At 47.4% G+C, this 14927-nt stretch overlaps 1 protein-coding gene across 1 annotated transcript in view; it reads left to right on the top strand.

The window, feature by feature from the left end:
- The window catches only part of MN1 (MN1 proto-oncogene, transcriptional regulator), a 34463-nt gene extending 20156 nt beyond the window's left edge, over window positions 1–14307 (top strand). Inside the window, exon 2 of the mRNA XM_068208686.1 lies at window positions 9420–14307. Coding sequence (XP_068064787.1) covers window positions 9420–9607 — 188 coding nt within the window. The 3' untranslated portion in view covers window positions 9608–14307. The remainder of the gene's footprint in view (window positions 1–9419) is intronic.
- The last annotated feature ends 620 nt before the right edge of the window (window positions 14308–14927 follow it).

The raw sequence follows: 14927 nt of genomic DNA, 5'->3' as shown, positions 1-14927 counted from the left end.
TTTTTAATGCTGAATTTCCCTCACTGCCATTGCTCCTCATTTGGTCGTGCATTTCTTCTAATGATTTTTTTTCTTTCCCTTCAGCTAGATTTAATTTTTAAACATGCTGTTCAATCAAACTCTGTTCCTCCATCAGACTTCTGGGCCCCAGCTCAATCACCACACCTTATTGCTGCTTTAGGGGATGTTTCTGAATATGCCAAATCCATTATATGACGACATTTCTATCTCTTTCTGTAGTGAAAATTTAAGGTATACCAGAATTTGGGTTTTTTTTTTCAGAAGAGATGTAGCAAGAATTTGCCCAGGAGGTGATAGTATCAGCTATCAGGGTTGATAGTATCAGCTCTCAATCTGATTTGCCAGCCCTTAAATGTTTTCCAGCAGAGATTTTGACCCTTCTTTAAGAAGCTCAGGCCTCCTGACAATTCTGCTTTTTATAGTTACTTCTGCAGATAGTTATTTCTTGCAAGTTATTTCTTGCAGCATTTGCCTGTGAATTACTTGCAAGGGACTTGCAAGCAGTGATTTGGAGCCCCCTGGTTTTGGAGTGTCAGGTGTCAAGCAGCTAGTGCTGCTGAGCACAGAGCACGTCAAGGAGTGCCCCATAGCATCACAGAATGGTTTGGGCAGGGAGAGACCTGAAAACTCATCTTGTTCCACACCCCTGTCATGGGCAGGGACACCTTCCACTAGACCCGGTGCTTAGAGCCCTGTTCAGCCTGTTCTGTCCATCTCTGAACTGTGTCTCTGCAGGTGCCAGCTTTGACCTGAGGTCTCTGGTCTTTTCTCTTGATCTGTGAGTGGTAAAATTGCTTGAACACCTTTTGTTTTCATGAACGCTGTTTCTCAAAGTCTCCTCATTCACCCCTGAGACACCAAACTTCAGCTGGGGGTGTCCTAAAGAGAAATGGGATGTGTTTCAAGGTAGGCTATAAATAAATGGCATAAAAGAGCTAATGATCCTTGATGCTGGTTCTTTTCACTAATGTTAGCCTTTGGTAAACTCCCACTGTGTTTTCAGGGATATCCTTGAACTTGTGTGGTTTAACTCCAAGCATTACTGCACATGATCACCGTTTCTTGGTGTGCAGGAGCCTCAGATGTGTGAGACCCCTGGGAGGGATTGACTTTGCCTGTGGCAGTTTTGTGTTACGGTCTCTCGTAATTGTGAGTTATAGATGGGGCAGAGGCACCTCTGGGAGCTGCAGGCAGAGCCAGGGAGGAGACAGAGGGACCAAGCAGATCCCTGTCCCAGCCCTGGCAGCCAGGCTGGATGCAGATGTGGCTTTGGGATGTGAGAACAGAGGTCCTTAGGGAGCTCTTGGGGAACAAGGTGACAGAACACCTAAAAGTCTTTGGCCAAGTGTACCTGAGCCTCACAAGAGACTGATAATATTTCAGAACTAATTCCCTTCTTTTGCTCGGCTAACAAGTGCTCATTTAATTTGCATCCTGATACTAAATGACTACAAATAAAGTTCTTTGAAGAGAATCTTTAATTCTGTTTTCACTTAAGAAAAATAGTTTTCCATGTATGATCTGCAGGGCTTAATATCCTACTTATTACTGTAATATCTATTTCCACCCCAGTTGTGTCAAAGCTCTTGCACAAATCTGATGGAGTGCTGGAATGTACGTGTTTCTCTTTCTGTTTGCTCTGTGCATAATCATGAACTATTCACTGCCTTTAGAAATCCACTGGTACACCCCTTCCCTTGCTCATGGAAGTAAGCATTTTACCTTATTTTTGGAATGTCCAGGTAGTGATTTAATGCAGAATGTTTAAGTAGCATCTTTTTTTCAATTTTGGCCTGTCCTGAAATAATACTACACAGTGTCCAGAACTGGTTTTATTTAAGTGAGAGCTTACTGAACAGTTTCATGTGATTTCTGTGCAATCAGAAAATTCCACTTTGGATTTTATTGGAAATCTTTTGTTTGCTTCTGTGTTCTGGCAGTCAAGAGATGGGTTTTGCATGGGCTGGAGCTGTGTGTAAAACTGTCATGTGATAGTTTGCGTACATATGAAATAAATTTGAAAGCAAAACCCAGCATTTCCTTACTCATCACGGATGTGTCATTTGTCATTCTTGGTGAAAATAGGCTCAGAGCATTTAGTTCATGCAAGCAGGTGATGTATGCCAGCAGCATGGAAAACACAGGATCAGTCAGCCAGTATTCTTTCCTGCCATGGGGGTGGTCTGCTCACATTGAGGGCTGGATTCAGGGGCGGCAGGGACATGTCTGAGACCGCCACAGCCCTTTGGAAGGAGGGGTTATGTGAGAGAAGCTGGCTGTACCCTCTTCCCAGTGCCAGGTCTCAGTGTCAGTGTGATGGAGCTGGTGGGTGGGGCTTAGGCAGTTCACACCTTTCAGAGATGAACAGAAGTGTTCAGGTATTTTGAACAACAGACCCTGGAAAATAACTTGGAGCTCCCTGAGGCTTCACTGGTGTTGGATAGCAGCTATGGATGTTGTGAGTGCTGAGTCGGCTGTGCTGGAATGGGCTGCAGTTGCTGAACTCACATTTATTTACTGTTGGAAGTGTCCAGACATTGTCTGATTGTTGTTGGTGGCTGGTTTGGTTTGATTTTTAATGCCAGTTTTCCTTGCTTGGGCAGGGCCACAGTTCTCACACTGTGCAGAGCAGAGGAGAGCACAGTGTTGGTGATGGCACCAGAGCTGACCAGAGGTTTGGAGCCGTGAGGTTGGGTTAGGCCCTGGCTGGAAGCTCAGCTTTCTGTGGCTGTCACAGACAAGCAGTGGTACACCTGCATGGGGTAGGCAGGACCAGACTGGCAAACAGCAGCACTGCAGCTGGGGTGGACCCTGGTTTGCCAGAATGGTCTTTTGTTCTGTGAGAACCAAACCCCAACATTAGCCACTTCACCAGGGGGGTGGGCAGGACCCCCCTCTGCGGTTTGTGTTTTGCAGGGAAGCCAGCCTGAGAGTCAGTGTGTTAAACTGAAAAGAGGAACTGAAGGTAGCCAAAAGAGAGGAAGGATATGAGTTATAAACAGGCCGTTGTCCCTGTGGCCATCCCAAGGCCCTGAGCTGCTGGCTTCTCCAGGGATGCAGAGCTTACCTTTCTTCTTGGAGAGTCATAGAGCTGGAAAACAGTGATTTAACAGTAGCCTCCAGAGAAATAAATAGGTGTAGGCAGTTTCACACTTGCCTGTGGAGCCATGTTGATGTGTTGCTCTCCTGCTGGGCAGTGGCAGCAAGGTGGGGAGCAATGTGTTCCCCATCTCTTGTCTCCTCCTGGCACAGTGGAGGGAACGTGGATTTTAGAACAGCAATGTCATTGTCCTCACATCCACACATCTTTCATTCTGTGTCTTCAAGGTCATGCTACATGTAAGATGAGTGCTGCCTTTTCCATTGATAGGGCTAGCATTTTTCCTACTTCACATTTTTTCACCAGTTTCTTCTGTTTTTTTCTGTGAGCATGTGGCTCACAGTCTGACTGTAACCCTACAGCCTGACAGCAAACTCTTAATGCTGCCGTGGGTTTGGGCAGCCTCCCTGTCGTGGCATGCACATCCTTCCATTGCTCCTGGTGAAAACAGGAGCAGGAAAAGAGGTCAAGGGAGAAAAAAGAAAAATATATATTTGCAGCAAGCACTGTGTGTCTCCTGTTAGCTGAATTCTGTGCAAGCAGCGAGCTCTTATGGAGCCCCATGCCAGCTTGGAGACCACTGAAAACAAAATAAACATCTCTGCAGCATGGGCTGATACACGCTCCCTTTAGAGCCTCAGGCATCTCCAATTAATCAAGCTGTCTGTGGAGGAAGGGCCTGTGAGGACCAGAGGATGCTGCCAGAGCTGATGGGCTGATGAAGGGGTGGGCAGCAAGCAGCATTAAGGGTGAACAGACTGTGTGTTAGCCTGGGCGTGCCATGCCTTTGGGTGAGTCTTGTGTGTATTGCAGCAAAGTCAGAGCTTTAATCCTGGTTTGCAGGATATACGAGTGCTGTGGGAGGGTGCTCAGCACTGTGCACGCATGTTTGATGAAGAGCCCTTCCTCCTTCCGTGAGAAAGGCTCTCGGAGAGCGCTCAGCTGGCTGGGCCTTGACAATAAATTGAGGGGCTGACCAAGCCAAATGGCTTCTTGAAATGTCATGGAGTGAAATGTGGCCGATACCCTGGAGCTGGGGTGTCTCTGCTCAGTGCTTCTGGTCAGCAACGTGAGGAGTCACCTGTCCCCATTTCCGCTGAGCTCGTACTGACGAGTCCTTGGCGTCAGCTGTCCACCTTAACCACCAACACTGAATTCTGTGCATACGGAGCAGAGAGCAGCAGGGGAGAACAGCACCTTTGAGTGTCTTATGGGCGGGGATTACACAGAATAAATGAAGAAGTAAAATCAAATTAAGAGGAATGTTCTAGTAATGGGTAGTTGGGGCTTTTCCTTGAGTGCCAGCAGAGCTGTGTGCTGCCAGTCCGGGCCCAGAGGCAGTCTGTGCCTGTGCCCTCCAAGCATTGGGAACAGCAGAGACATCCAACCCAAAGCGGGCACAGGTTGTCAGGGGTGAAGGCACCTGAAAGTGGTGTGGGTTTATGGTGTAAGCAGGTGGCAGGTGCCATGTTTGTGTCTAGGAACAAATGCAAGCCCTTGCCTCCTTGTATTCCAGGGTCAAGAAAATGCCTTTGTCAAGGATTTTGTTGGTGCTGCAGAGGTGAGGAAGGAGATGGCTCATTTGTTTATCAACACAAATGAACTAGTTGTGTTTAAAAATAAAATTTTAGAAATACAATTTCAGGAATAAATTAATCTGTGGAGACTAGGTCCAGTGTCCAGGGAAACATGAAATGTTTTCAGACCTTATTTTTCTCAAAAACTGAAAAGAGATGCTTCTGTGCTGTGTACAAATGCAGAGCTATGTGCCTGAACCAATATGTCAAACTGTCATGTGGGAGATTTGGTGAAAAACATCTTGTCCTGAGGGAATAATTTTAAACACTATATGTAGGTTTGCTGCCTCATAAGGGATCATTACTCAAATCTATTCCCTCTTATGGTAGCTTGGCCTCTGCTTAACGGGCACGGAGTGAACGGAAGCCCATTAACGCGTCCTTTAAGAGTGGTTATCAGATGGTAGAGGGGAAACAGATCTCTGATCAGGGAATATGGTGTTATTGGCCACATCCTCAGATTCAGCCTTAACAAGATCAGTAGCAATCCAGGGCCTTCACGCTTGGCTGGCCATCGAGGGCGGCGGCGGGGCCGTGCTGTGCCGGGCAGCCGGACCCTGGGCAGCGCGGGCGGCTGAGGCTGTGTCAGAGCGGTGAAGAAGTGTAAGGGATGAGCCCTGGGGCAAGGAGCCATTCTAGGGATCTTCACCTCCTGTTTGTCACTTCAATCTCGAAGGAACGCTGAAATGTGGAGTGGAACCCACTCCCAACCAGACCCCTACCAGACTGTGTCTGTGCTCTCGCTCCTGTGTCTCACTGCTTTCCGTCCTTTTGTTGGTGGTGATTCTGGCAAAAATGAGAAGGATGGCATAAGCAGCACCTGAAGAGCAGCATCAGCTCCTGGTGTCTCAGCATAGCATCTGCAGTTGCCTTGGCTACACCAGCCCTCTCTCAATTAGCCTCCTCTCTGACGAGAAGATGCACTCAATGTGTGGTAGCTGTGCAGGTGAACTTGTTCTAAATGGGATTACTTTACTTAAAAACTGGGACATCTCTGGGTTTGCACACTGCTCGGTGGGGTTGTCACAGTAAAGAGAACAAGTTTGTTTTTTCATAATGCATAAGAAGATGCTACACAACAAAAGAGGCTTTATATTGAGCAGCTCAGGGTCTCATGAAAAAGGGAGAAGGAAGCTGGAGGGACTGAAGGTGTGTACACATGCTGTCTGCAGAGTAATGTGAATGCCAGGGTCTAACCTCACTGAAGAAACGTGGTTTTCCTGAGCTGATAGGGAAAATCAGTCTGTAGTGTGTGTATTGAATTTTTTTGTGGTGCAGAACTCCTGGTTCTCTTCCTGTGTCCCAGCTGCAGGCTCCAACGCTGCTGGCCAGGCTCCTGGGTTAGTCACCACGCTGCCATTAATGCTGTGTAAACAAACAAACAAACAAACAGCAACCTTTTCTTTTTGAAGGCTGTGTGCCTTTGCAAAGTAGAGCAGAACGAAAGAGCAGCTTCCTAAATGTGCAAGGTCAGAGCAGAGGGTCGGGCCTGGAGGGAGGCTGGGGAGCCTGGCTGGGCGCTCTCTTCTCGCTGTTTGTCTGGGGCTGAATGGCTGGAATGTGTTTGGCTGGGTAAAGCTTGGTCAGAAGCTCTTACCTAAAAGCAAACTGGCTCTTGAGACCACCACAGCATCACCAACAGCAATGGGGAAGGACACTATCACGAGGGACTGTTTTCCAGACTTCTTTTGGTCTTTGGTCAATTAACTGCTTTGAGTTTCATGCCTTTCACGTGGACATGACATGAGCTTATATATGATGTTTGATTTCTTACCTCTGCCTTCAGCATTTGCTGTTTCCAAGTGGCACACACTGTTCTTTGCACAGGGTGATTGTGCTTTTGTCAGTCCTGGGTTCTGTGTCATGTCCTTTAGTTTGGAGGGGAAGTCTCCACCCAGACCATCTCATGATCTTGGGTGTGGAGGATGGCCCTTATTAGAAGTGTACTGCTTTTTTGAATAACTCAAATTTCTTGCACTAATTGCTAATAGAGGCAGTTGTGCAGCTTAAAGATAATTTGTTTGAAAATTCCGTGCTTTCAGTGAGGTACTTCATGACTGACAATGATTTATCTGGAACTTGGCAGCTGTGAGGCAATGATGTGGTGACACCATCTTGCATTACCTGACTAATTTTAACATGCCGAGTCACGTCCATCTCAGCTACCAGAACTGCTCTGGACCGTGGACACTGTGGCTGTGAGGGAGGAGGCAAACAGGACGGCTGGTGAAACAGGTCTGCTGGGAGAGTGTTACTGTTCTGCACAAGCATCAGGCAGTACCTCATGCTTAAGAACATAATTCTTACCAGGTGGATCAGCACAACTTTAATTTTTTGCTACAAAGTTTTTTTTTTTCCTGGAAAGCATCATATTTTTGTCAAGACAGAAATACTGGAAAAAAGTAAATTGCACTGAAAATTTCCATCCAGATTGGCTTTGAGAATTCTTGTGCCAGTGCAAGCTTTGCTGTGAGCTCTCTTTGTTTTGGATTTGAATACATCATTTTCTTTGCTCGTTAACGACAGACAGGAGAGCTGGAGCTCCCACAGTGGTATCCCATTGTGAGCAGTGTCAGTCAGTGTTGGCTTTGCAACTGAGGCTCAGTTCCTGCTCACCTCTTTTACTTGGGTTTTCCTCTCAAGCTGAGGAATCTTGTTCATCCGTGTGGGGCTTTGCTTTGATTTCTTTATCAGTAGTTTGCTTATGAATTTTATCCACAGCAAATGGCTTAGAAATAATTTGCTGATTTACAAACAAATAAGCCTAATTTTTTATTCTCTAAGTCCCTTGTGGCACATGAACTTGTTCATGTAGTGGTTGCTGAGGACCAGCTCTGTTCTAGGTGTTGGGGTGCCTGCACAGCTGGAGCAGGGGAGCTCTGGCTCCAGTCCCAGTCTGGGAATGTGCCACCTCTGCCTTGGCTGTTGGGGGTCTTCTGCAGCCCTTGTAGAAACACTGCTGGGACCCCTGGGCCCCTTGTGGCAGCAGTTCAGCTGTAGGACTCTTTCCTCTTTCTCTGCAGGAGAGGAAGAGAGCTGCTGTCACAAGGACTAATCTCGAGGCGCTGGCTCTTCCTGTGCCGAGCCCAGCATGTCCTGTGCAGTCAGGGAGACCTAAGAATAAAAACAGTGGGTACTGCGTGTCTTGTGAACAAATACAAGTAAGGAAAACATTTCCTGTTCACAATTTTCTGCACAATCCCATCTGAGTTTTGAATATTTTATAAATAAAAAATGTCTTAGGTATACTTGCCTTCTGGACAGTAAGTTAAATTGAACACCTGATCAAATAGCAGTTATTCAGGGAGTCTGAGGTTTTTGCCCTGTGATTTTCCCAAAGCTGTAGGACTCAGGGGTGACAAGAAAAAAGAATAAAAGCTCCACATGCTGGGAAGGGATCTGTGCCAACACCTCTTTGCCTGCTGGAGCTTCAGGTATTGCACAGCAGCCTCCGCTCCATGCTTCTGCTCAGCCCCTCAGTGCTGCCTGTTCATCAAAACTGACTAAAACCACCCAACCCCAACTGCAGGAAGCTGGAATCCGTTTGGGTGTAGATAGTGTGAGCACCTTTACCCTGCTGCTGCTGGATCCACAACTGGAGCAGCACTGGAGGGTGCCTGGAGAAAAGCAAGCGCAGGGCCCATCTGAGGTGTCCAGTGGAACTCCCTGTGGATTTTGCACATTGCAGCACTGACACACAGGGCTGAGCAGGCAGCAGTGCTGCTCTGGAGCCTGGTTCCTTCTCCCAGCATTTATGGCATCATGTACTCAGATTCTTGGTAGTTCCTGTGTGATGTTACACTGTTTTTGATATGAGCATCTCTGACATTCTGTGATAATCAAGCATTGGTAGCCTTTTCCAGTTTAAACCAGGGACTTCCAGGCTAGTTTAGCATCATTTTTTAATATCATTGTGATTGTTTAACAAGCTGTTCAGTTCTGGTTTTGTATCTGGTATAGCAGGAGGTTCAGTGAAAGTAATATGAGTTACCCCATGAAGTGTGGTATCCCTACACTGCTTGGCTTTGTGGAATAGGAGAAAGGTGATGGGAGGAAAAGTCCTGAGATGTTAAAATATTTACAGCTGTTTTTTGGCATCTTTGTCATGTTCTACCCATTTTAGCTACTCTTCACATTAACTGTAAAAGCTGGAGGAAAAAGGCCCGTGGACATTGTTTCGGATGTTTCAGACAAAGTCTTACATTTCTGTGGTTAACAGAAACTAATGATAGCTAAAGATCATTCCAAGTCCTAAAATGAACGGAATTTTAAGAAAAATGTTATCATGGTACTCCATTAAAAGAGGGGAAGAGGGAGACCGATGCTGGGACTGACCACGAGGGCACGGAGGGTTTGGGGCTGGCTTCCTGCTTGGTGGTGTCTCAGCATCCGTTTCCAGCAGCGGAGGGTGTGCGGGGAAGGAAAGTTCCCGATTGTGCTGCGGTCTAGGACACACTCATCGGTCCCGGCGTTGAGACACGTCGCTGGTTTCTCTCAGGTGGTGTTCTTCTGGCCTGGTGAACAACCAGCCTCGGGACCTCGGGCTGGGGAGGGGGAGCCATACCTTTGGTGGTGACTCGGTGGTGGTGGCACGGCATCCTCCAAGCCGGAGATGCAGGAGAGGGGCGCGGGGAGAGAGTGTGTCAACACCACTGGCAGGCTGTGAGTTGATGGGGTTGCTGTCACGGGTCTCCTAACCTCTCTCTGTGAACCCTTTCCAGCCCACGACCTTCCCCCGAGCAAGACCTCGGCGGCGGCGGCGCAGACGGGCACCCACCTGCAGTGCCTCTCGGTCCACTGCACGGACGACGTGGGCGAGGCGAAGGGCCGGACTGCGGTGCCAACGTGGAGGTCCCTGCACTCGGACATCTCCAACAGATTCGGGACTTTTGTGGCTGCCCTGACTTGAACAAAAGAAATTATTATTTTTTTTCCTTTTTTTAATTTCAAAGGGCCGCTACTGCTAGGTGGACTATTTTTCTAGGTTGGTACCTGCTTAGTGGCATATGGACTGGAAAGGGTTAATTTAAAGTAAACCTCAACTTTTTTTTAATCTTCTGCCACAGTATGTTACCAGTGTTAACCCTTCTGCAGTTAGCACACTTTTGCTTAAGATTTTCCTGCTAGACCACTTTTTCCCATTATTCTGTAACCTTGGCATACATTTATAGATGAGGCCTTTTCCTTTTTCATCTCAGTGTGTGTCCAAGTCACGTATGTCATAATAAGACAAAGATTCTCCTCTTCCTCCTCCTTTTCTTCCTCATTTACTTTTTTTTTTTTTGTTTTGTTTTGTTTTGCTTTGTTCAGTGCTTATTAGGATGGTGATCCTGAGGAGCAGCAGTTCAGGAATAAACACCAGTGAAAGCGAAACGGTCAGCATTAAATCATATGTTATAGTGACACCCAGCTTTTGCCAGTCTCATACAAACCAAGCAGTTGATGCTCTGTTGAATGTTCAGGCATGGACCTGCCCTTTCCTGAGAAAAGAGGCTCTGCTTTCAGCCTCGTTTTGCTCTGTGCCTCCTGGTGAGGCCAGGATGCTCTTCCTCTGTGTACCTGGGCGTAGCCCTGGGATGGAGCTCTGTCATGAATGGGCTGGTTCAGGCACAGCAGGGGAGGTATGGAGAGGTTTTTCTAAATAAGTTTAATAGTCATTATCTCCTCCTCCAAAGGCCTAGGATCCTTCTTGCTTGCCTGGGCCCAGTGGTGCTCCTGCAGTTCCCACTTTATTGATAGTGGAGAAGAAAATCCCCTGCACCCTTCCCATTTTTTGCCCATTTTAAACTGTAGAAAGATGCTGTTGACTGGCAGCAAGGTCCAGTGTCCCCTGCACTTGCCTGGGGGTGCCCCAGCCCCTGTCACAACAGGTCCCATGTCTCAGTGCAGTGGCAGGGGTCAGGGATGGCCCAGGTTGGAAGATGCAGGGGGCTGTGTGCCCAGGGGTGGCATTTCCTAATCTGCCAGGGCAGGGAGACCTGGTGTCAGAATCCCCTACTCTCATTCAAGGCCCCGTTTCTGCCACGCACTGAAGAGCAGCGTTGCTGGATGCACACAATAAAAGGAAAGCCATACTTTCCTGCTTGGGCTAGATAATGCTCATTCGAGACGCAAGTTGGAAGCAAACCAGATAAACCCACGACTGACACGATGGGCTGATTCTCCAGTGGTTTTACGTCACACTGTCCATTATTTGTGTGTCTCTGTGCCCAGGAGTGGCCCCGTCCTGCCCCGTGCCTGCAGCTCACCTCCCACAGCTCCTGGAGCTCAGGAACAGCGCTAGAGGGTTTGGTTTTGGTTGTGAAATAAAGGTTGGCCTCTCTAGGGTTATTTATTCATGATTTCACAAGTGTGTCCCTGCTGAAGGGACAGAGTTGAAGACTGGTTTATATTTTATCTTTGATGATTGTGCTGGGTCTTTAATTAATTTTGACGTAATATTCTTGGTAGACACCAACGGAGAGGAAATTCTGCCTAAAAAGCCAAGGGTGGTCTGGAATCCTCACTCTCAGTCATATGTGGCTTCAGAGAGACTCACAGTGTTTGGAAATGTGATTTGAATGTGCTCTTATTAACCATGCATGGATTGATTTATGGGTCTGGTCAATGAATTGACTTTGGATAAATTTGGATAGTTTTTAATCTTGGTTTTCAATATGATTTTACTTTGTATTAAAGCTGGAGCTTCCACAAGGATGAGGATTTTTGCCCATCCTGGAGCAACTGGCTGTGGAGCTGCCTCACACCCACTTGGTTTGGATCAAAAAGCTGGGATGGTCTGTACCTCTGTCGGGGTGTGCAACCAGGAGTGCGGAGCTCCTCCTGCACCTGCAATAAAATGTCACCATCCCCAGTAAAGTATCTCCTAGTAATCACTGTCAGCCCCCTTCCAGAAGATGCCTCTTTGCCTGTGATTCCTCAAGTCCTGGCTTACCTAAGTGTATGTTTGATTTTAAATCCTGTCAGCAGAGCACATGTGCTGCTGTGGAGGGCTCAGTCTGCAGCAGGGGGCCCTGGGGTGACACCAGTCACTGCGTTCCATCACTTACAGCTGAAAATTTCGGCCAAGTTCATGGTCTGGTGGCATTTCTGCTCAGAGTGCAGTCCCTTGCCTTGTGCTTTGTTTTTAGTTTTTCCTGCTGCACTGAAGAGAACAGGTTTTTCAGGCTTCCTGAGGTCAGGGATGCACACCCTGTGCCACGGGAAGGAACCTGTCAGGGAACACCGAGTTCAGATGCTTTTAAAGAGAAATCCCTGTTTGAGTGGAGCTGTGGTGGCTTGGTCTCACCACCCCGTTCTGCTGGCTCATCTCAGCAGCTTGTGCTTCTCTCCTGGAGGTTGTTCTCATCCACTTGGAACTTGCTTTCTGGAAATGCAGAGCGTAAGCAATTCCTTTAAAATCAGTGGAATCCTGTGAGGTGAGGAGGTGTCCTGAGGCCAGGGGCTGTGCCTCCAGGTGCTGAGCTGTGCAGCGTGGAGCCGTGGGTGTTGAGGCAGTGGCTGGCTGTGTGCTGGGCTCACTGGCCATGGAGTTTAACTGAATCTTATGGTCACACACAGTCCTCTTGCTGACCTCCTGTCTGTTTGATCTTGATTGAATGAGCTCTGCTTGAGGCAGCTGTTAGCCAGGACAACTAAACCTGCGCTTTTAGGCTTTTGTTGTTTTTTTGCCAAAGATCAGAACAGAAGCTCTACATTCTGACCAGGACAGGCATCATGTCCTGCTCATCACCAGGAGATGTGGTACTGGCAGCATATACAGAAGGCTCAAGCTTTGTCACAGTGCTGGTGGCACCTGCAGTAATTTCATCGTACCCATTTTCTGCATTGATTTTACACTGAATGCACTGATCAGTTTTTTTAACACATATAAAGTGTCAGCATAGCCTGACATGGTAAGAATGGAAATCATGTCATTTTCTGAATAATAATATTCCAACTGAAACACGTTTGGGAGCTGTAGGTAAAAGCCAGTTGTGGAAGAGGTAAGTTGCACTCTTGTGGAGAGGGAAACTGAGGCACAGCAGTGGGAGACTGAGGGAACAGTGACAGGGCTGAGCTGCACTGGGGTCTGACCTCTGCTTGCTGCAGAGCCCCATGCCCAAGGGCCGAGTTGGGTCAACAGGGGGAGAATTTAATCAGATAGTTGTTCCCCAAATGCCTGGGAGAAACCTCCTGCCTGTGTGTCCTACATGGCTTCCAGATGGGGGGCAGCTGGACAAGAAGCCAAAGAGCGGTGGTACGATGTGCAATCTACTTTGGACTGTGAGCAACAGCTACAACGTGGCTTTGCCTTTTGCCGTGGGGATTCTCCCTGGCCAGCCTGGCGCCGGAGGCTCCCACGCAGCCTCGGGGCTGGGTCGGGGGAGCCAGGATGTCCCCCACCTCCTGGCCCTGTGCCCTGGCTCCCTCTGTGTTCCCTAAAACAAGCCCCGTGCTTAGTCTGCAAGTTGCAGTGTTGTAGCAGACTGAGCAAAATTTCCCTTGCATTTCAATTGGGAGGAGTGGTCAAATACCTCTTTGCCAAAAAAGGACAGAATAGGCCTCATTTATTAAATAGTCCTGCAAATTTTCTCCAGATCACATTCTCTTGGGGTTACTGGCTCTCTGCTGTTTGAGCATCAGTAAGGGGCTTTAGGCTTGTTACTTAGTCAAGGTTTTCACAGTGTCTGAGGGCAGAAGGGGATGAGCACCAGAATTCTGTCACCTGGATCACCTGGGGAGTTGTGCAGGTCCTGTGGTGTCCATGGTCACTCTGGGGCTGGCTGGCCCTTAGGAACCTGGGATTGGGACTGGACTTCCAGGCACCACCAATAAGGCAGAAAGTTCCAGTTTTGGGAGGTGGAAGGGACGAGGTGAGCACAGCAGTGGGATGGGCACTGGATGGGTGAGGGGGACAACAAATCAGACTGGTACATTTGACTTATTTTTGTTAAGCTGCAGTGTAAGGTTTTGTCAGCTACTGGATTCACAGCTGTTCAAGGGATGGTGTGTAAGAGCATAACCCATTTTTATAGAATTGTTTCTTCTTTAATGCTTAAGGCTAATGGAGGAAATAGTCTAATTTTGTCTTAGAAATTCTCTATTAAAATTGTTGCTTTGAGTCCATCCTCTCATAGGTTCTGACTGATGAAACTGCAGGTTCTGATTTCCGGCAGTTATAACTTTATCACTATTCACTACCCAAGAATATTACAGCTTTAAAACAGCCTTAAGCAAAAGGATATTATTTCTTTGTACTAAATTTGGTTCATGGAAAAGGAAAAAAAAAACCTCAAAACACTGGTAATCCGTACTGCATTAGCAAACTCTTCTGAACAATGTTATTGCACATGTAAAATATGAAAACTTGACTCTGCTGTGTGTTAGGCAATCCTGTAATCTTTTTTTTTTTCTTTTTTTTTTTTTAATTCTTGTTAAATTCATTTCCTAAATGCTTGGTTGGAAGACTGTGACGATAGCTCATGAAATTGAGTGTTATTTTTCTTTCTTTTTTTTTTTTAATATGTAAAGTGCAGTCTTCTGTATTCCTGCATATTGTACATATCTGTATATGTTTTACTGAGCAACTAAATAACAATAAATATGATGTTAATGGTGGCTACTCTATATTTCATACCAGGTTTGTTGATTTTTTTTAGTAAGTCCTTTTTCCCAGGGGTGTGAAGAAGTGAATGGATACTGTTCATATTCAGGTAAGCCCTGGACCTTATGATGACTACAAATTTGCCCATGATCTTGGCACGTGTGGCTCCCTGGGGCTCCCGGGAGGTTTGGGGTGCACTTTGCTGATTCCTCTCTGCCATCAGTGGCGTCCCTCTACCCAGCAGAATTGGTGGGGTTTCAATTTTACTTATTTTTGCTCCTGAGGGAGGAAGAAAGGCAGTGTTCATTGCAGCTGTGCAGTCCCTGCTCTGCAGGGAAGCCCATGGAAAACGAAGACCTTTCTCTCTGCCCAGTTCCCCCATGAGACTGAGGACTGGTTGGGCAGCAAAAGCTCCTGGTGTTCCTCATTCCCACGGTGACCACCCCCAGCCTGTCCTCAGAGGCACTGCAGGATGGTGGCCCTGTCTGTACACTGAGGTTGTTGGTACCCTGTTTGCTGCTGGGTGATGGAGATGTCTGTGCAGCTCTGCCCAGATGCTGCCATGGGATCTTGGGGCTGTCCTGTTCTCTGTGTGCCCTCTCTCTGTGGCAGCGTCTTTCTTTCTTTCTCCTTGGTCACTGGA

The sequence above is a fragment of the Anomalospiza imberbis genome, chromosome 18 (assembly GCF_031753505.1).
Source record: "Anomalospiza imberbis isolate Cuckoo-Finch-1a 21T00152 chromosome 18, ASM3175350v1, whole genome shotgun sequence".
NCBI classification, from domain to species: domain Eukaryota; kingdom Metazoa; phylum Chordata; class Aves; order Passeriformes; family Viduidae; genus Anomalospiza; species Anomalospiza imberbis.
The sequence above is the reverse complement of the archived record's forward strand: the minus strand, read 5'-3'. Positions and strand labels throughout refer to the sequence as shown.